The sequence below is a fragment of the Lygodium microphyllum genome, chromosome 6 (genome assembly GCF_053477565.2).
Source record: "Lygodium microphyllum isolate KBCC chromosome 6, Lygodium_microphyllum_v1.1.10, whole genome shotgun sequence".
NCBI lineage: Eukaryota > Viridiplantae > Streptophyta > Polypodiopsida > Schizaeales > Lygodiaceae > Lygodium > Lygodium microphyllum.
This window is the reverse complement of record NC_141140.1, coordinates 145,713,420-145,735,312: the sequence shown is the minus strand read 5'-3', so window position 1 is coordinate 145,735,312 and position 21,893 is coordinate 145,713,420. Positions and strand designations below refer to the sequence as shown.

The window sequence follows — 21,893 nt, the reverse complement described above, 5'->3', positions numbered from 1 at the left end:
TTCATAGTTAATTGTAAGAAACTTGCTTCTTATTTTATAGTGGTCTAAAGCTTTACCATTTGAAGAGAATACATTTCTACTTATATATCACATAATAGATTTCAGATTTGCATAATAACATTTCGGATTAGACTTATATGTACACCTAGGTCTATGTATAAGACTATATTTATGGGGAAAAAAACTAATTACACTAAAAACTAATATACCAACATTAAGCTCTATAAGATCTTACTTGACATGGATCTAAAATAATCACCTAATGTGTGCATGTATAGTTGCATGTGTATAATATGTAGATGTAAATCTTTTTGTTTTGAGTTTAGGAATGAGAAATAGGCGAAGGCTTTTGTAGTTTGGAAAATAGATGACAAAATGATTAAAAGAGTCTTTTGTCTGAGATTCTTGCTAGGTAACACTATTTTTGTTTAAATCTCTTTCTCGCTTTGAGCCGTTTAGATGTCAAAATCTATACTCGACAAGCACATAGAGAGAACACCAACATGCATGCACACACTCCATGTGTATGTGCATGCAAATGCATGTATAAACCTTGCTCTTATATGTTGCATGTGCAAGCACACCCTCTTGCTCATGAGGCATGTCTTAGAGTGCAAAGCACCCTAACTGTTGATAATACCAGTGTGAAGCACTAGCCTTGTGCTTTGCACAGGCCTGGGCACAGAGCACCTAGTATGTTTTATTGGGTCACCCTCGTAACTTCACACACTTCTGCTTTTGGTCGGAAAATTTAGCAACAGCAATACTAAGGGATGGTAGCAAGTGTTGCGACTGTTTAGTCCATGTTTCTTTGACAGATAGGCTCATCTTCTTCAGCGTTTAGGTTTCTGTAATACTTCTATCATTCATTGGCATGTCATTCTTTTGTGTTTGGTTTTCTGTCGTACACTACACTCTGGAACTTATTTAGTATGTGTTTAATTTCGTCTAAACTTTATGATCCTTGAGTTGACAAGGACTAAGAGCCTCCTTTAAAGAAATTGTCCCATTCCATTCCAACTCAATGGATGACAAGAATGCTTGACTGCATCTTCACGTGGGAAGACTGGTTCAGCCAGGTTATTATAATTCCTTGTGCCTCTTAGAATCCAATTTCTGCTTCTATTATGCCAGAAAGAGTAGTTTAGTAGGTTAGGTCAGCAGCCCAGACAGCCAACAACATTCATTGGCATTCCCCTGTCACCTGTGTCCTCTGGGAGGGCAAAATACAAAAACTCCCTCTTCAGAGCACTGGGCTGATAACCCCAAAAGAAGAGAAATACTCTGCATGGTAGATTGATTCGTGTGTGACATACCCAGGGCTGCGGGTGCAAATCCAGCCTTGACAGAACTGCAGCATCCTCTCATTGGAAACCAGGCTTGACAGTACTGCACCATCCTCTGATTGGAACCCAGAAAAAACAGTTTAGATCTTTGATATGTCACGACCGAAAACGAATGTCGTGGCCCAGTTCACAGCTACATAAAATCTGTTCCGCCAACTGATAACTCGTGTCAAATACGCTGACCGCCACACCAGCCAGCTCGAGAAGCCAGCCCATGTGAACCCTCCTTGCTTCTGTATGTATCATAAACACACTTATCAGAAAACAAGCAGTGCAGCAGTGCATTATTAGATCAGAAGCTGAAATTTCTCAAACACCAACTACTAACATTTGTTCTTTAAAGGCACAGCTCTGTCTTAACCTGATTAACAAAGCCAATGTGATAGGTGTGATAACCCCCGTGCTATCTAAAACACAGTAGCTCCATGCTATCTAAAACACGGTAGCTGAAGAAAACACACGCCTGCAAACCTAACATAGTCCATGGAATCGGAAAGTATTTGTGACGAACTGCTAATCCCCTTATTTTCCTTCCTCCAATTTGAATATAGCAGTCAGACTTGAATATAGCATAGGATCCCCTTAAATGTATCAGATTCAAAACCTTGCACCTGTGAAATCGTACACTATCCAGGCTTCCAAATGTAAGATTTATCAAAACATGCAGCATCAAATTCCTGCTCATATATTTTTGGATTGACGGGCTAGTAGCTACTGCACCCCATGCATAGCAGCTAGCAAATATCCAGTGAAGGGAAGATGGGATTCCTACAGATAGAAAAAGGAAGGCTACAGCAAGGTTACTATGGCCATAGGAAACATTTGCCTTAATAAACATGCCACTAAAACTCTGAGGCCTAAGTGCGCTATCAATCAATGCTATATAACGTTCCCAGCTCTCAATTTTATTATGGCTGGACCCCAGGGCCCCAGTGGCGTGGCAAGCTTCTAGTGGAATCTGGCAGCATGCAGCAGGGCCACTTCCAACGTCACAGTCGTGGAGTGAGCTGTTGCAGGTAGCTGAGGCTAGAAATATTAGAGTCAGAAACAAGGCACAATCTCCGCTATTTTTTTCTGAGTCACTGATGGAAAAGGACATGTCAGTGCAAACCCAGTGCAACTGCGCTTGTTGCAAATACTTCTCGATGAATGTTCCTATTTGAAACAGAGAGTGCAGTAATCAATCTGGTCATTCCAGGGTAGAAACTGGAAATTACCACCCATATATCATTTATTCAATAATTGTAGATTCAAATTACGTACCTCACTTTGTCGCAGATCAATCAACGCCTTGTACCTTCCGACTGATGCCATACTGCCCAAATGCTTGTATACAAAAGGTGGGCCTTCAGAGACCTTTGCAGAAGTACCAGCATAACCACCACCTTCTTTTAATAACCTGTTCAGCTCTCTAGCAAGGTATTTACCTTGCCTTTCTGCAACCTAAACATAGAAAACGTACCATCACTACCAAAGGCACCAACATAATTCTACTGTTCTACATAGATCTTGGCAAAACAAGGGCTGTTTTCTCCTTATCAGTTATTTTAATAAACACTACCTTTGACAAACCCAAGCATGATGGGCCCAATCATCCATATATTGCTTAAGCTTGAAAGCCCTAATGGATAAAATTGATATTCTAGATTCTAGAAATTCTGGCATTCCGAATTTTAAAATGTTGAACAATAATTGACAAACTTGCGACCACATGCAATCAGAGATCAGTCTATGAAATTAGGTTTAGTATCACTAAACTACACGGCAGGAAAAAATATTCTGAACACTAACTTGTGCGAGAGCAGGTAATACAGGTTTCCCGACACTTTCAACAAACCCTGCGCAGTCACCAATCGCATATACATCCTCCATTCCCGGAACTCTCAGCCTTTCATCTACTCCAATTCTAGAAAATACGAATTGAAGAATCTTAGTACGAGTGTTTGAATGGAACAGCTCTGAAGACGAAAGACATTAAAATAGGTAGAGAAAATATAGGACCTTCCACCAGGTGACTTTGGCAATTGCAAGGAGTTGACGAATCCTGATGGTCCTACACCAGTTGACCACACCAACAACCCGTAAGGTATCACTGATCCATCACTTAACACAAGTTTCCCAGGTTCAACATCTTTCACAACTCCATGGACGAATTTGACCCCTGCCTGCACGTGCACAAAAGGCTGTATTCAGACATCCTGTTAAATATCCAAAAAACCTGCTATCCTGGGAACACTTTTAAGGACAAACCACAAATCCTCACCACCCTATTTGCAACGTGTACAATCACTCTGGCTTACTAAATATTAGGGACACAGGAGTTGAAAATATTGTGATACATTTTGCTTTGGCAGTCGGAAGCACAATGAGGATTATATATGTCAAGTCAAACTATTATGCACTGCATAAGAACATTCTCATTATACAGAAAGAGGACTATCTATCTACAGCACAATGCAGGAACTGAGAACTAACACACCCATCTAGTAGTGCAAAGAGGACCTGTCAAGACTTCAGTATGTGTGCCTTATATGAATATCTTCCTTCTCCTATCACTTTCACCTGCAGTGCTATGAGAGCCACTTGCACAGCTAAGATTGTCACCCAATGGTTGCACCCTCAAGTTGGTGGTGCGTCTGCAGCCACTCCCCTCTAGCCAAGTCAACTTTTGTAAGTTGCCTTTGCTGCACAGTGAAACTGTTAGAATGATGCAATGCAGAAGGAAACACAGTTCAAATGCATACAAAAGTCAGCTATCCCTCTCTCACTTCAACATAAGGCATAAGAAAAACACATCACAAAGGCCCAATGCAAAACACATGAAAGCACAGCATTCGTTAAGACAGTCATGAACACTGCCAATGAGAGCAAGGTTGCACACACAACACTGGTGGTATGCAAACATGACTACAAGAGTCAATATAAAGCAAGGTAGGTCACACAAGAATCAACATGTGTGTCAACAACCGAATGCTCAAGCAAAGGAGCACATGGAGCACTTGTGCTACCACAAATGGCCTCACAACCGCAACAAGAGCAGCAGCAAACTGCAGGCAAGCCGAAAGACAAACACAGTACTGCATGCGAAACCTGCTCGGAGTCAGAATGTCACCATGCAAGCCAAAATATGAAAGCAGGTAAGTCAACCAACCAACATAGCCACAGCATGTGGGTCTCCAATACCATGCCATCTGGCTAGCTCAGATGACTACAATGCAGTGTCAAAGCTAGAGGCTTATGTGACACACAAGAGGCGTGGATGGCAGGACAATGTCAGGACACATTGGCAACAAAGGGCCGTGGATGGACTTGCATTCCCTCCCTTTCAAGAAAGTGGCTGCCTTTCAAATCTTCGAGGACTCCATGAAGTTTCCTCCTGAATAGGCTGCATCAAATTGCTAAATGAAAGTCAAAGCTTTCAGCCTATCTTGTACACCACTAAAGGACTCAAACTTCACTGCTTTTTCACCCTCATCATAGTCTTTTGCTACCCCTTTGGGTGCCAAGTTGTCATACACTGGCTGCTACAAAAAGGGTACATTTGCTGAATTTACATCAATACCAACACCAAATGGAGCATTTGCATGACGAGTATTCATTCCTTGAGCCCCATATGCATTCGGGGGCGCAGATGCAATACCAAACATGCTAATTTGTGCCCCAAGCATCAAGCCAATGCTACCATACATAGAATTTTGCATATTTCCAGCCATGCCGGAATACATTGGGCCTTGCACACCGTGCATCGATTGCTACATACCATAGGGATTTGTGCCATATATTCCTGCATGTGGTCCTTGTCCAACCATAGCATGAAAAATCCTGCTTCCACCAAAATACCTTGGTTGCCCCATCATAGCATATATACACGGCTGTCCAAAATCCATTGGATTGGCACTTCCGTGATAGCCTTGCATTTGCATTCCTTGCCCCATAGGTACCAGCTGTTTTATTTCATTAGTATCTTTGGAAGCTTCAAATGAAGGTTTGGCATTATCTTCGGTGCATCATGCTATCCCGAAGATGTAAAAGATGTCGTCTTCTTCTTGCCTTTGTTGTCCTTCTTTGAAGCATTTAAAAATCGAGTAAATTGAGGATCCTTTGCCAATTCAACAAAGAAATTTGCTATTGTCCTCATCCAATTCTTAAACTAGTCATCAATTTCCTCTTCACTTTGTTGGTCATCAGCCTCCTTATGTCCTGAAGACCATGCATCTTACCCTATAGCAACATTTTCTCAGCTTGTTATCCATGGTCTAAGTCTTTTCCAAGGTCAGGCATTGCATTTCCTTCATTCCCATGTGAATGTTCTTACGGAGAGGCATCATCGCTGCTTGAGTCCATTTCACTGTATGAAGACATTGTTGTAATTTCTCAACTGAGAGTAAAAATCAATATTAGCACAAAGCTTTGGTTTGCAATCACACACCTCAGACCCACCAAATCAAGGAATTGAGTGGTAATCCCGGCGATGGAACCATGAAACCATTCTTCCTTTCGTGGATGGATAGTAATTCCCTAATTACAACTTAGTTCTAGCAATAGCATTTATTACAAAACTGAGAAATGCAAATTAACTTACAATCTTGGACAATGGACATCCTAATGGCCCCAAAAGTGGTACCCCTTATGGTATTTATTTAACTTAATTGAAGAAAAAGTCGATATACAACGAGATTCTCCCAATCCCTTTCAGTATTCCAACTCCCCTTGCTGTCCAAAATGACCAGCAAGTCCTCAATCTAATTTGCCCCTTGATTCAGGTAGTTAATTGGCTTTCACCCGCTTTGATGGAGATGGAAAATGCCCCAAATTCATTGATTTGTTGATCCCTCCACTTGAATGACTAAAAACAACTTCAGCCCTATTAAATGCAAATCTTGAAGCTTCCAATTTCTTGCACACTTCCTGAAGCTGCTACTAAACCCTAATTTTTGCTGCTGTTGATTAGGGTTTACAGCAAAGAAATCTGAAATTTATCGACCTCTGGTGATCTCAATGCTGTAATCTTCGAAGCAAGGCTGTAAAAAGGCTGGGAGATGAGAGAGAATGCTAAGGAGAGAGAAAATTCAGAGTTTCTTTGCAAAGAATTGAAGAAAATCATTTACTGATGCCGCCTTGTCTCAACAGCTTATAATGCAAAAAACTTAAGAAAATCAGTCATTTACTGTTGCTCCCCTGTCTCAATAGCCTATAGATGTTGTCACCTACTGTTGATTGGTCTTCTCCTCCCCTTGGCTACCTCAGAAGGTCCTCCAATGGTAGCAAATCAAACCAGCAACACCTCCTCCCTCCCTCTTGTAGGCTAAATATACTAAAATACCTCTCTCCAGCCTCTAAAGACGTTTTCCAATCTTGCATCTGTAGTTTTGACAAGTGGCAACCTTCCCAAATGGTTTTTCCAGCATTATCCATAATTAAGTATTAACTTTCAATCTTTGAAAATTAATCTAATAATTATTTCGATGCCTTGAAAAATAATCTAACTGGCCAATAATTAAATTGACTAGGAAACTTCCATTTTCGAGTGTCTCTACGCCATCTTTGACTATCAGATTGACATTAGATACCATTAAACGCCACTTCTCTAGTGTCACCAAAACTGATACTTATGGCCAAATGAATGATCTAGGCCAACAACTGGCACCAGATACCACCAAGTACCTGTGCGGCATAACTTATAGCAACCTTTGCCTTCGACATCCCATGATTTCCTTCCTTCCCAAGCTCCTAAATTTACTATAACCCCAGTTACACCTCACATGTGCAACATTTACTTAGCCATGTGATTAAAAATCAATCCACGTGTTAAGTGAGGTTTCAAAAATACATATCCTCACGACACCACCCTTGTTTTAAGTTGCCTATCTATCTTGAGAGTTCTTGCTACCTCTAGATTTAACCTTCAAAGAAGAGGATATCAAAGGCCCCTCTGAGAGCGAGGATGGAGAAGAGATCTTTTTGTGGACTTGATCATGCATCCTTGCATACCACATGAATAGACAGTTGGGTTAATGAAATGATGTGTTGCATAAAGTGGAAGTATGTAGGGGGCAACTTGTTTAAGAAAAATGTGACATGATTATCATCTAACTTCAAGGAACTAGTGGTAGTGAACTCAACAAGTAACGCCTATATTCAGCCAACTTGACTTTCAGATTATCCCCTTAATAGAAAACTCATGCAACTCATAACCGAGATTGAAAGTGTTTGAGAGTTAGGTGATGTGATGAAGAGCTATGTGATGTAGTGTGAGATTTGTGTGTGTGTGTGTGTGTGTGTGACTAACTAACACGTGTTTAAGTGAATAACTAATAGTGCAACTAATCATGCAACTAACTATGCAACTGATGGTGACTAACCTATACACCTTCACATACTAACTACGTGAGTGAATGTGAAGTGTGAATTGTGCAATCCTTGCATTTAGATAAGTGCTTCAATCCGCATTTTAAGCTGATGTGACCGTTTCTTCTGCAGTGGTAGCATTCTAGCTTTGATTGGTCTTTACTTAACCACAGGGCTCATCCATTATATAAACATCAAAGGGGCCACAAAAGAAGCATGGGAAAAATTAAACAAACTTTTGGAACAAAGGAAAAGAACAAAGAAATATATTTAAAATTTGACTTCTGCAGCTTACATTCTGAAATGTATTCACTTGTGGGCGTGTGTAAGCTACAGTGTTAATGGGTGGGATCCCCATAATAATGGACTGAGATGCAAAGTGGTGTTCACCATATGGATAGCTAACATGTAGAACCGAAAAAGAAAAAGTGCTAGGAAGGGGAACAAATGATCCTAATCCTATTGTGCTTGATGCAAATGGTGAAATTTAAACCTACGCTGTTGAAAGCAAATAAAAGAAAATATTAAGTATTGGAACCAAACGAAAAGTAAAAGTGAGGATCAAAAAAGGGAGAGACGAGGGAAATGCAAATGGTTACTACTAATTCCATGCTCAAATGAAACAGAAGGTACAATGTCAAGTATATCTACGGAAGTACATCTACTTCAAGCTCCTGCTCAATTGTCAAGATCCGAATCTTGTGCACAAGACAAAGAAACAAGGGTTTTGTTTCATGACTCAAACTACTTATACGAACCTAACACCAGGTCTAGCTATGATGAATATATGTCGCTAGTTGTCCTGAACGCAACATGTCCTCCCTAAGTGCAGAGGTGGCCAGCCTCACCAACTAATCCTAACTAATGTGCAAGGCTCCCAGAAGTGTCTCAATAGTAGCAAGAATATTTCACATGCATGAATTCAAGGAGCTTCACTTATGTCATGAGCCTTACATCTAGTAAAGATGAAGTTAAAGATGATGCATTGTCCTCCTCAATAAGGCCATAATGTCTTCTCAATTCCTCTAGTGATGGAGAAACTAGAGAAGGTATTGTAGCTTTCCAAGAGAAAGAAGTCTCAATCATTGCAAGTTGGCTACTTGTCACTCATGTATTGAACAAACCAAGCATCCATGATAGGTGCAGAAGACTCTTTAGAAGAGCATTGGCTCTGATATCATGTGAAGATATGCTAGGGTTTGCATGGAGAAAACATAGAATGTATAAACACAAACAAAACACGATATCTCACACAAAAATGCAAAAGGCAAATATACAAGAAAGATAACTCTGAAGTAAATGAAAGAATGTTGTAAATAAATGAATGTGTAAAGGGAGAGCTGTCCAACGTCGATGACTCTCATGGAAGCAACTGAGGGACTAGTCGGACAGTGACATCCACTGGGATGGATCCCAAGGGCCACCAATCAGAGCTGGGATGATCTTGAAAATGGTAGGGCAGCCAGCTGGAAACCAAAACACGGCAATCTAGAGGGCTGGAACTGGTAAACGCAGTAGTCTACTGCCTGAAGAAGAATGCAACAGCCGAAAGAGTGACGTCTAATGTCTGGCAGGCTGTAAAAACACAAAAAGCAGTGCAGAACTGATTGCCTGCAGAGCTGGAGCAGTCGCTAGGTGCTGGGGATGGGTTGGATGCTGCCATCAGGCAGCAGATAAGCAAATGCAGCAGCTGGAGCACCTCCTGTGGGTTGGGTGGCAGCAGGTAGCAGGTTGTGACAGGCTGAAGAAGGCATGGCAATGGTTGCTTGAAGGCTGGACAGCCACTGGGTGCATTAGACTCATGGCTGAAAAGAACAGGATGCTAAATGGCTGGGCACAATATCTATTTGTGAATGAGGAACCAACCAAACTCAGAAAGTTTGCTTATGGAACACAAAAATTCTTCTTCCCTAAAGTTTGAGTTTTGGTGCTGTTTTAATGAGCTAATTAAGGTTGAATGAGAAATGCTCCTTTCCTAGTTTAGCACACCTATCATCTTAGGTCACACCATTTCAGCTCCTGAGGTTAAGACTCAAAACTTGATGCCTCTACCATCTTGTCACACCACATGACAAAGTGCACAAACCAATCACCGTGATTGCAAAAGCCACTTCAAACACCTCATACCAAGGGCTCCCCAAAAGCCAGTCAGCCAAGCACCAAAAGTGACTTCACCAAGTTAAATCGCAACAGATGGCTGCCTGAGTCAAAAACACAAATGCATGACTGTCAATACCAGCACATTGGGTAAAGGACACAACGTGAAATGCATAAAGTGCAAGCCAACAGTTGTAGAAGCTTCCAAGGCTCAACACAAGGAGAACTTTCAGACTAGTAAAATTCATGACACAAAAGGTGCCACCAACGGTTGTCATGCAAGCTCTTGCTGCAAGGCAAAGTCTGGAGAAGCTAAGGAGCTAAGAGGTAGAGGAACAACAAGTGGAGGAAAATCACAACACAGAAGGAAGACATAGAAGGTGAATGTCAAAGCTCAATACCCCTATTCTAATATCATGATGGAAGTCACAAATGCCAACGCAAAAGGTTAGAGGGAAAGAGAGACAAGCAATAGCACCGATGAACAATGCACTCACCAAGGAAATAGGAAATATAATGCTATATATAGACACATGCAAGGCACCATACAACCCTAACCAATCGCCCAAGATGGTGGCCAACAACTAGCTCTTAGTGTCCAAACAAGGAACCCTAAACCCAAGGCACTCTAATGTCCCCCAAACTCTAGCGGGCTCATAAGAGAGACATTCTAACCTTGTCATTTCCCCTATTAGTAGACAGCATGTTTGCCAAACTTGGATCATGTTCCAGCTTGAGCACATCATAAAGACTCCTAATTATCAAAATTCCCAACATCCAAAAACTGGCATGCATACTTAGCTAACTTCACTCATGTATGTGTACATAATCATAATATGGATGGGCTTTGTACAAAGGGATCAACACATATGCGAGGAAAAGCTGCTCAAGTTGCTTTGAGGTATACTTGAAAAGTTGAAGGTGACAAAAGCACTTTGCTTGGTACCATGTATAAAATCCTAGCCAGAATGATCAACCTCGGACTCTCTCTCCTAAGGCCACACCTCATTCACCCTACCCAAATTGGTTTTGTTCAAGAGTGCAGCATCCTTGACAATATTTTCACCTTCTAGGAATCCACAGCTCTTGCATAATCCAGGGGACAAAATCTCATCATTTTGCTTCTCGATTTCAAGAAGGCCTACAATAGAGTTGATTGGGAGTTTCTAGAGGGCACCACGTTGAGGATGGGCTTCCTAGAGCAATGGATCAGAGGTGTATCCGCTGGATATTCATCAACTCACACCCAAGTCTTCATTGCTAGGACCAAAGATGCCAGATTTAGTATTCAAAGGTCAATGGGACAAGGATGTCACCTTGCACCCCTCCTTTTCTTATTTGTAGTAGAGGCTATGAGCTCCTTCTTGAGGGATAGGAATACAGGTATTCGAGGCCTCAAACTTCCCATTCCACAGTTTGAGTTGCTGGATGTAGAGTTTGCAGATGACACATCTGTCTACCTGGATGGGGATGAGGAGAATTTTAGGGCCATTGTTGCTGTGATGCAAGTCTTCTGCATTGCCTCAAGAGCTCTTATTAACTAGCACAAATCCTATGGATTTTGGGTTTGCAATACTCGACAGATAGACTAGAAACCACATGCGACTTTCACTTGGGTCCCTCGTGGCACTTCTATGAGATACTTGGGCTGCCACATGTAAGCATTGATATTTCTTTAGAGCAGCAGTTGGCACCCTTATTACTTAGCATAAGACAAAAGCTACTATATTGGAGCATTGCAAGACTATCACTAGTAGGCAAGGTGGTAGTTGCAAATCAAGTTTTGTTGGCCACCATGTGGTACATAACTTCTTGTTGGGCCTTCTCTAGGTCATGCATTGGCCAAGTGAAGTAGCTCATCAGGAATTTCATTTGCTCAAGTGGAGATCGTAGTCCTGCCAGAGCTAAGGTAGCTTGAGATGTTATCATCCAGCCTAGATCCAAGGGTAGTTTGGGGGTTATTGACCCAGATAGTCAAAGTAAAGCACTAATGGTAAAGCTCATCGTGAGGGGACTTGTTCCAAGTGAGAAACTATGGAAGAAGCTACTATTCTGGAGATTAGAGAGGGTTGTTCCCGCTCATGGAGGGCAAAGGGCCGTGGCAACCTAGTACACATTGGATATTTCAGCATATCCAAGCTACAGAACTTGGGAATAGTTTTGAGGTCAAATTTACTACATCTCTTATACATGCATGGAGATCAGTATCTATAGGACTTCACCAAATTGACCCAGCAAGTGTTGAAGAGAAGTTGAGGCAGCCACTTCTTTTTAATCAACTACTCAAGATAGAGAGAGGCCACACCATTGGAGAGAGGACCCGCCTATCTTGGGGGAGGTTCTCTGCATAGGTAGCTTCTACAATGGAGGAGTGGTTTGCCTTTCTAGAGCTGCTGGCTCATATACAAAGACAGAGACTTCAAGGCATCAGGATGACCAAAGTCATAATGGAGAGCACCATCGAGGTGGCACCCCTTGAATGGAGGAATGAATCATTGACAAATCAGACATGGATAGAGCTCTTTACCAGAGGAGAGATCCTTCTTGCAGTGGTAGCCACTAGGGGGAGAGTATGTTTACTTTTTCAGTAGAGATGGATGGTAGACTTAGGCAATAGGATCTGGATCAGTTAGAGTTCATAGGATGCTCTCAAAAAAGGATTAGAGTTGTGGATCATTGTGATAGAACTTGGTACTTAGACCTAGACCCTCAGACTTGTATGAAAGATAGATGGAGACATTGGGCATATAGGAAGAGGCCACCACAGAGGCTTCAGTGGGATCCTAGGGACTGGGTATGGAGGGATTCACTTGTAGAGATGCCTCAAGAAGTCCCCTTCTTTGGCTATACCACTAGCTTGGGGAGGAGAATACAGATGAGTAGGACTAGAGTGGTGCTAGCTGCAGCTAAGCACTGGACTATGTGAGCTATATCACAGCCTTTCCTAGCAAACTTCTAGAGGAGATTGGAGAACAGCTTTAGAGCAAGAAATATTTCACTCTTTCTTTGGTTACTAGCACACAAGAGTTTAGTAGTTGGTACATGGCTTGGTTATGGTAGAGAACATATTCCTTGCGCTAGATGTGGGGAGCATGAGGAGACTCAGAGGCATTGCTTATGGGATTACCCATGGGCTTAGGTCTGGAGGAGCCCTTAGGATGGTGTTTCATGGCACTACAGATTCTATGATTGCTACGTGGGGGACAATTGCACAGGTCACTAACAAAGACCCAGCTTGTGGGTTATCTCATCTCGGGGTAGCTTGTGAGCAGGACTTTCATGCTAGATTTCTCACAGACAGTATGGACTTAGGGGCATTGTCACAGATGGGAGCTCATAGCTAGCATTATTGCTTGGTACACATGGACAGCCAGATGTAGCCAGGCTATTGATTTTTTGGATATATCTACAGCAGAGACTCTCTCCAAGATCTGGACAGAGACTGTGCCTACCCTTTGTGGGAGATGGGAGAGAATACAAGGCAGCTCAGACACTATGAGGAAGTAGAGAGATGCTTTTCTCAAGACTTGGGATACTGGCACCTCTCTTGTTATACAATTCTTGATATGGAAGTCCCTTAAAAGGCTGCTTTGTAATTGGATTTTCACCTTGGGACACTTTGTTTTGAGGTGTGTTAATAGAATTTCACTTTTCTCTAGAAAAAAAAAAGAGCTCTGCTCCACCAACTATTGTTTTCCGCAGTATTGAGGCTATTTGCTTTTGTCATCTACTTGCAAGTACACTCATGGCGTTCTGAAACCTCCTCTATTTATCAAACTTCCAGCACATTCAACTTTACATCTTTACATATATGTGGTTGATACTACTTTGTTAATCAAGCATATTCATCTTCCAGCTTCAAAAATATGCTGTTGACAATTCCCAAAAATGCTCTCCTCTCACCACTCTGGAGATTAAACCGTGTGAGTTCATGTTTTAGAAGCTTCATGCTCAAAATAACTAGGTCATTCTCATGCATGATCCAAATTCAGTGGATTGACAACAAAAAAACAAAAAATAATGTGGTTACCTTTGTCAAATGTTTGATTGCATAGGATCGCAGTCCAACATCAAATGAAGATAAAATCTCTTTTGCCTGTAAAAATTTGTGAAACATGAGACGCGTGCACTTCACTCCTCTTTCACATAGAAGAAATAGTGTTCCATATGTGATTCTTTAATGTAATAAACTATACTAACATATTGCCGAGGGAATATAATGATATCAAAGTGCCTTTTTAATCCCCATTTATGAATTTACTTCTCAATAAATTGAGCATGACAAGGTCTATGCATGAAGTGTAATCTATGAGTAGGAGAATGTACGAAACCTCAATAAGTGTAACATGAATGTAATCTTGGACATGAGCATATCGCTGATGTACATCCCTTCTTATGAAATCACTAAGCTCGCCACTAAACTCAACTCCTGTAGGCCCTCCACCTACAACAACACAATGTAGCAATCTCTTCTTTTCCTCTTCTGATGTCCCTGCAAAATAAGACAGAGAATCAAATGCTCATCTAAGGCATAAGAGGCACCCCATGTTTGTAGATCCACATAACCGAGGTATTGAATCTAGGTCCTATTAGCATAAGGAGGTTGTATCATGGCACCTAATAAGTACATGCTTATACATGGGGGGAACCTTTATGTTATTATACCCCCTGAAACAGGTTGGCCATTGTGTCTTAATTTTCACTTTTTGATATAATTGTCTATGGTTTCATTGCTTTTGGGGGTTTCCCACCAAGAATTTATCAATAACCAAAGTTGGCATTAAGTGCACTGTCACATGCAACTCTTATATGGATACTTTGGGGAAACTGCAACTTCTTATTTTGCTTGACGCCAAAAATTTGGTGGCTTATATTGATCTGTTCATTCTTCATGCCTCAAAATGGAGAGAATAGGTATCTGTGCTTATGACACTCCTGAACACGCTTGGCAGCAAGATTATAACATTTACCAACTGTAAACTGCTTCTCTTGAAAAACAAGAGCAATGGCATGACTGTGTATGGTCATGCACCATTACAGAGCAACATAAGCTGGTTGAGATACCATGTTCCACAAACGATAAAAAGATTGGGTTATGCAACACTTATGAAAGCTGGATTTCTAGAAATTCCACTTGGCCTCTTCATGTCTATCTAAAATTGAACAGTCCCCATATCAATGGTGCATCTCCGGTTTTTGCTACCTTTGTTGATCTGGTCAAAAACTAGCATTGACTCTTTTGTGTCTCATGCAATGAAGATTTTTGGGCCAATCATAAGGATAAAAGTGGTTGAGAAAGCATGTTCACTAAGATGCATTGAGGTTTGGATCTATTCTTCTCCTAGCATTTTTGGGCAGAAACATCCTGTCCATCATTCTAGCTGCCCTATATATTGGGACTATGGTTAACACTCATGCTTATGGCCATTTGCTGGTTATTTATGGATATTGGGCAGTGGGATACAAGGCTTACTCAGAATTGGGATGAAGTGTTGGCTGATTGAATCATCTAGAAGGCAGGATCCAAGGAGGCAATTCAATGTGTTTGAAGTACTTGTTGGAGCAGGTTATTTCAGCAATCATTGACTGAAATTGAGCCTTATGGAACTTATCACTTCTTGTAGCATGGCGTCAAGACAGTGTATGGTGTGGTGGATGATGATGGCCATGTCTTTAACATATGCACAAGAATGTAGAAAATTTGTTTTACATATGCATAACTGACCTATGTAGAGAACTCAAGGCAGCCTTTGGGGTCAGTGCCTTAGCTCAATGTAATGGATGATGAGACCATTAGTCACCAATTCTGTTGTTACCTTTTGAATACATTCCTGCAGAAAAAGCATATAAAGGGCCTCTGCCACTCACTTGGATTCAGCGGCCAGCCATACCATTTATAAAACTGGTGGAAGGGCAATTTCTGTGATGGATTTGGAAAAGCAAACTGCAGCAGACAAATCATTATTGGAAGTGTCTTGTGGGTGCCTTGGTTGTGATTACGCTTGTACAAAAAAGAAAAATTGTAATGACCACCTGCCAACGAAACATGTCAGACTTGTACTAAAGACATGACTCACTTTTTTGGGCTCGTCCACATTCATGCTTTGTTTTCAATTATTGGACTGCACAACTCCATGACTGCTGAAATTTCCAACATGCTTATTGCTTTTTGGCAGGTTTTGAATTGTCACTCAAACACTAGTTTTTACCTGGACTAGATTCTAGACACTAATGAGGATTTGGATAGCTGCAATTGCTAGCATTGTACATATCATGGCTGTGCAGGCACATTATACAGCTGGCCAACCTGATTTATTTATTGCCCTTTCACTGAGTATTTATAGGCCACTCTCCCTATGTCATTATTGTATCATACATGCACATTGGAACCTGCAGCAGAGATGGAGAGTGGAAGCACTCTGCTGGTTTCCAAATGGTTTTGTATATAGATTTGATTTCTCAAGTTCATTATTTCTTCATGTGTTCTTGTTATTTTGTTCAGTTCTTTTGTAAACAGCAGCTTCATCTCTTTGCTTCTGTTGCTCCATATTCATCTGACATGGTTCAGTTCTTTGTGTATACAGCAGCTTCATCTCTTGCCTCCATGGCTCCATTTTCATCTAACATGGTATCAGACCCCAAGCATCTTCGTTATGGTGTTGTTTACTTTTGTTGACTATTGTTTCAGGTCTGATCCACTCTTCTTGATTGGTCAGTGGTGTTCGACTGGCTTGGGTGCATCATCTAACAGTTGGCCAGCAGCTTTCAGCTGGTAAGCAGCCTGTCAAACCTTTGTTTTCACTGTTGCACCCTACGTCTTCACAATTGCACTCTATGCTTTTATCATCTCAGCCATTATTTTCACTCAGCTGCTGACGTCTCCTCCTGTTTTGCAGTCACTTTCACTTTTTCTCCACAACCTTCGCCAAAGCAAATACGTCGGAGAACTAGAGTGTCCAAATAGAAATTGTGCTGGCCACTCAATTTCTGGATCACCAAACCAGGTGGCATGGGCAGGTATAAGACTCTTCATTTGCGAAGTCATTAAAAGCATTGTGGGATAGCATGTCATGGTTTTTGTACCCTATTACCACTAAATTATGTTGATTAAGTTCCATAACATGCCATGCACGAAAACTTAATACCAACATATTGGCTAACAGAATGTCAGCTGTTGGTCTCGGAAGCCTTGGATGCTTCTATTGTAAGCATCCCCCCATCCTGCTCTCCAAGTGCAAGCGTGTAGTGTATTATATGCCACATCAGCAAGCACAATGTCAAGATTGTTCATCCATCAGGGCACACATAACCATGAGGTGCAAAGAGGTACGTGTAGAGCTAATGTCAAAGAGGTGCAAAGGACCGTAAAGGAAATGGTAAGAGACTTTAGTGCAGCTGGACCTCAAAACTTACAAATGATTGTGACTAGAAGACTAGTGACAAGTGCCCTAGTTTGCAAGCAAGGTATTCCCATATCTAACACTGAACTCTCAACAATGCTTGAGGAACTCCATCAACATTTGCCTCCCTATGATTTCTCTTTTTTGCATTTTCTTTAGCCTAATCTACACATCTAAGATTTTGCCTTGCATCCATGACGACCTCTCCTCTTCCGTGCAATTGGGATGAAGACAATCATGAGAAAGCAATCCTAGATTGGGACAACAACAATGTCAAAGCATACCCAACACTTCTTCGATGTATCTTGAAGGAAATCCTACCTGCGGTTACCTCTTGCGGACCATCTCCCAAGGTGTGGAAGAAGCTCCAACTTGTGTACGAGGCTCCTTCGACCGCCATAAGGGTTGTTATCCTCTCCAGGCAATTGCAAAACATAAGGTACGAGGTGACCAATATGATTCAGTCATTCATTCTTCGAGTAACATAAATCCGCAAAGCTTCGCAACATACAGTCTGCTCTACCCGAGGTTAATTTAGTAGGGACTGTTCTCTAAAAATTTCCTCTAGAGTTCCATGGTGTGGTGAAACCAATCTTCCTTCCATGGAGGGTTGGTAATAACCCGATTATAGCTTAATTACAGTAAGCAATAATTAATGAAATGCTACAAACAAACATTTATCAATCAATCTTTGACATTGGACAACCTATTGGCCCCAAAACTGGAGCCCCTTTTAGTATTTTCTTTATCTTTAATTGCAATTGGATTCGAATATAATGGGATTCCTTCAATCCCCTTCACAATCCAAAAGCCCCTTGCTGTCAGTAATGACCAGCAAGTCTTCAAACTTTTGCCCCTTGATTTGCTTGGGCAATTGGCCTTCAACAACTCCTTGGGAAATGAAATTCTCAGCCTTGAAAATTCAAGTCTTGAGACTTCAATCTCCGAGCACACTCCCCGAGGTTGCTGTCAAACCCTAAGTTCTGCTATTAATTAGGGTTTATAACAGAGAATAATATAATTTCTCAGCCTCCAAGGATTAGAATGCTGAGATCTTCAAAACAAGACTGAAAAATGGCTAGAGAATGAGAGAGAATATTGAATAGAGAGAAAATTTGGACTTCCATCCAAGAAAATGAAAAAAATCAACTACTGCTCTATCTATACATCCATGAAAGCTGTCTCCATTGATGGATCACACCGAATACGATGTTTGTTTGGCTGAAAGAGCCCTCAAACTGCTATCACCTCCTACTGTAGTCTCTTCAAGGCATGTCACCAACTCCCAAAGGGTCTCTTGCTGGTTGGAAATGGCTTGTCAACTATTGTAGCTGCTATGGTAGTCTTCTCTCTGTCTCTCTTTGCTTGCACAAGGCTAGAATGACCCTCTCTCTCCCCTAGCCTCAAAAATATCTTTCCCGCTTGCATGGGCAAGTTTTGCCAATTGGCAACCTTCTAATCCCATTTTTAAGCATTAACTATATTTTTAAGCATTAACTACATTATTAAATTAATTTTTAAGCTTTAAAATTTTGAACATTAATTTAGTACTTATTTTAGTACCTAGAAAATTAGTTTGACCACCAACAATTAAATTGGCTAGGCCAATTCATCTCCCAAGTATTCTTGAGTCTTCTTAGCCCCAAATTGACATTAAGTTATCACAGGGACATGAAATTTTGAGATGCTTTAATCTTACTCATAACATTTGATTAAGTTACTAATTAAGTGTGAAAGGTTGTATAGCACATGTGATGCACATGGCAGTTATTTCATGGTAGCAAGCCAAGGACCCCAAGAATACAATGAATTTGAAAGAAAAAGTTATAATAAGTTATGCCAATTGGGCTTTGGTGGTCAATTGGTGTCAGTTTTGACCCTAGGCCAATTGGTGGGCCACTAAGTGTCTATGGTGATGCTAGGAACTAGGCATTAATTAATTAATTAATACCAATCTAAGGGTCAACAAAGGTTGGGGACCACTCTAGGTTGCAAATGGCTTGGCCAATGGGCACATTTAATTTTGGCCAAGGTCGGAAGGGTTGAAAATAATTTTCAGAATTAGTTAATTCTGAAAATTAATTTAATGGCTAGATAATGCTAAACATTGGGTTTGGAAGGTTGCCACTTGGCAAAAATACCGATGCAAACTAAGAAAACGTTTTTGGGCCTAATTTCAGCCATTCAAGGAGTTTTCCAACTTGTGGGAGAGAGAGAGGAGGTGTTGTAGATCAAAATTCAGACCAATTTTCAGCCCTTTGCTCCAAGCAACATGAGCCAAAGGCCCTAGGGAATCAGGCACCTCTGCAAGAGAAGGATAATCAAAATCAAGCAATAGTATCATGAGGCTGGTGATAGCAGTTTTGGGCCTCTCTGGCAATAGGCAGCAACGACAGGGGCAGATATGATAGGCTACAAGCAGAATTCAGCCATTTTTCGTGAGAAATCTCTGAATTTTCTCTCTTTGGCATTCTCTCTCCTATTCTGCCCATTCTCAAGAGATCTCAGCCATTTGGAGAAAATCTCAACCAAATTTGGTGGATAGCAAAGAAAATTCTACTATAAGCAACCACCTCGGGACCTGTGCCATCAGTAGAAGACATCGTACACTAAATTCAACACTTGGAATTTGTGGAATTGTTAGGGAATTCACGTACCAACCCATCCACTATGAATTCGAGGTAGCATTTGGCCAATTGGCGTCCAATTAGAGCAAGTCCTAGGTGAAATTCGAGGGGCAATTGGCCCAATTTGTGTCAAAAGATGACGTACCAGCGAGACAATAGGGTTTGCGGGGAGAAACACAGAGTGAACTTAGCAAACACTCAGAATAGAAGGGAAGAGAAAAGAAACTCCTGGAGTCCTTGGCTCGTACATATGAAATAATCTCAATTGCACTTCATGTGCAACACATACTTAAACATATAATTAAAAATTAATCTGAATGTTAAGTAGAGCAAACAAAATTTCACGTCCTCATCATGACATGTAGCAAATGCCTTACAAGATCAAACATCTCATACAATCGTAATTACAAATGCCACTACTTAATCTTGGACAATAGACACTCGGTTGGCCCCCAAAACTAGGGCCCCTTGAGGTATTCTTTAACTTGTATTGCAATTGAAAGAAGTACACTGAGATTGCTCCAATCTCTTTCAAAATCCAATGCCTCTTGTTGTCATAAATGGCCAGAAAGTCTTTTGATCAATTTGCCCCTTGATCTAACAAGGGATTAGCCTCCAATTGACCCTCAACTAGTCAAAATGACCCTTGATCTAACAAGGGATTAGTCTCCAATTGACCCTCAACAAGGGATCAGCCTCCAATTGACCCTCAACTAGTCAAAATGAATCACAAATCCAATTGGAATAGTTGGCTTCTTGAAATATTTGGCAATTTATCGAATTCCAAATGTCACTAATTTCAAGTACTAAGCCGTCAATTTCCTAGCACCGGACCCAAGGTGGCTGCTTGAAAATATTTCATTGCTTTTTGGGCTTGAGAGGGAGTGTTGAGAAACCACTTTTTCAGTTTCTACACTTCAGTTAGGATTTCACACTGACAGACCCAAAAAAGGGTCAGCGCCCTCATTCTAGGCACTTTTATCAATGGGTGCCCACTTAGTAGTGTACCACCCTAGACAACTAAGGTCTATAAATAGGCCACCTCTTCATTCATTCCACACTCACCCCTCTATCAGTCATTCACCACTCTCTTCATCACTCCGATACCCTTCTCTCTCCTCACCACTGTCGCCCATACCCCTATCGAAGGACATTGCAATTCGTGGTTACTATCCACCATCTCCACTTGGTATTCTACTGTTGCATTTTCTTGCCACATTCTATTGTGGCATTCTACTATCATATTTTACTCTAGCGTTTTACTACAGTGTTTTACTACCACGTTCTACTGTGGTATTCTACTGCTGTGTTTTGTAGCCTAGTCTACTTTCTCGCATTTGAGGAGTACGCTTCACTCCCTCGACAGCTAGTAATCATCTTCTTCATCCTTGACAGCATCAGCGGATTGCGCTTCACTCCCTTGACAACTGTCCTTTACCTTCTAGTGACTTCGATAGCTTATTGCCCAAAGGATTGTATTTTTCTCCCTTCACTATGCAAATTCCCCATAGGTGCTGCCGCTTGATTCAAACAAGACAGTACAATCATCTTCTGAGCTTCAGCTCCACTATATCAACTTTTCTTCTCATAGCATGATTCAGAGCATCATCACCATGTTCTTTTCTGTTTCTAATGTTCTCTTCTCTCTCAGTGTCTTCGTACACACTTTGTGTTTCACTCCACAAATCCTACTCTTAGTGTATTCATACACGCCATGTTCTTTTGTGTTTCTGATGTTCTCTTCTCTCTTAGTGTATTCGTACACACTATGTTTCACTCAACAAACCCTACTCTCTCTCCCTCTCTGCATCGTCGTATATCTTGATATGGTATTAGAGTATATATGATATCTTGATAGATACAACCATTTTACCTTCACCCTCCTCTATCTTGGTTAAGTCACCCTTCTCTATCCATTTGAATCTATCAATATGGTAAAATGTTTGCATTTGTCAAGATAACAATAGTATCATGGCAAAGTCACCCTCCTCTATCCATTTCCATCTATCAATAGGTAAAATAATACGGAAACTTCACCGAGAAGCACATGGAGACTTTACCTATAACTTTCAGGC

General features: G+C 41.1%; 1 protein-coding gene across 2 annotated transcripts in view; it reads right to left on the bottom strand.

Moving 5' to 3' along the window:
- Positions 1-343: 343 nt before the first annotated feature.
- LOC148035249 (internal alternative NAD(P)H-ubiquinone oxidoreductase A1, mitochondrial-like) overlaps positions 344-21,893 on the bottom strand; it is a 63,006-nt gene continuing 41,456 nt past the window's right edge. The window contains exons 3-9 of one of the 2 annotated variants that reach the window (XR_015691172.1): positions 14,123-14,283; positions 13,822-13,887; positions 3,348-3,511; positions 3,138-3,252; positions 2,610-2,789; positions 1,317-1,579; positions 344-1,213 (exon numbers count right to left, since the gene is read on the bottom strand). Coding sequence is in view for 1 of the 2 variants with exons in the window: in XM_087680214.1 (XP_087536340.1) it covers positions 1,427-1,579; positions 2,610-2,789; positions 3,138-3,252; positions 3,348-3,511; positions 13,822-13,887; positions 14,123-14,283 (839 nt within the window). In the remaining variant the exon portion in view is untranslated. Of the gene's footprint in view, positions 1,580-2,609; positions 2,790-3,137; positions 3,253-3,347; positions 3,512-13,821; positions 13,888-14,122; positions 14,284-21,893 lie in introns of both variants that reach the window. The other variant, XM_087680214.1, reaches the window with a different exon arrangement.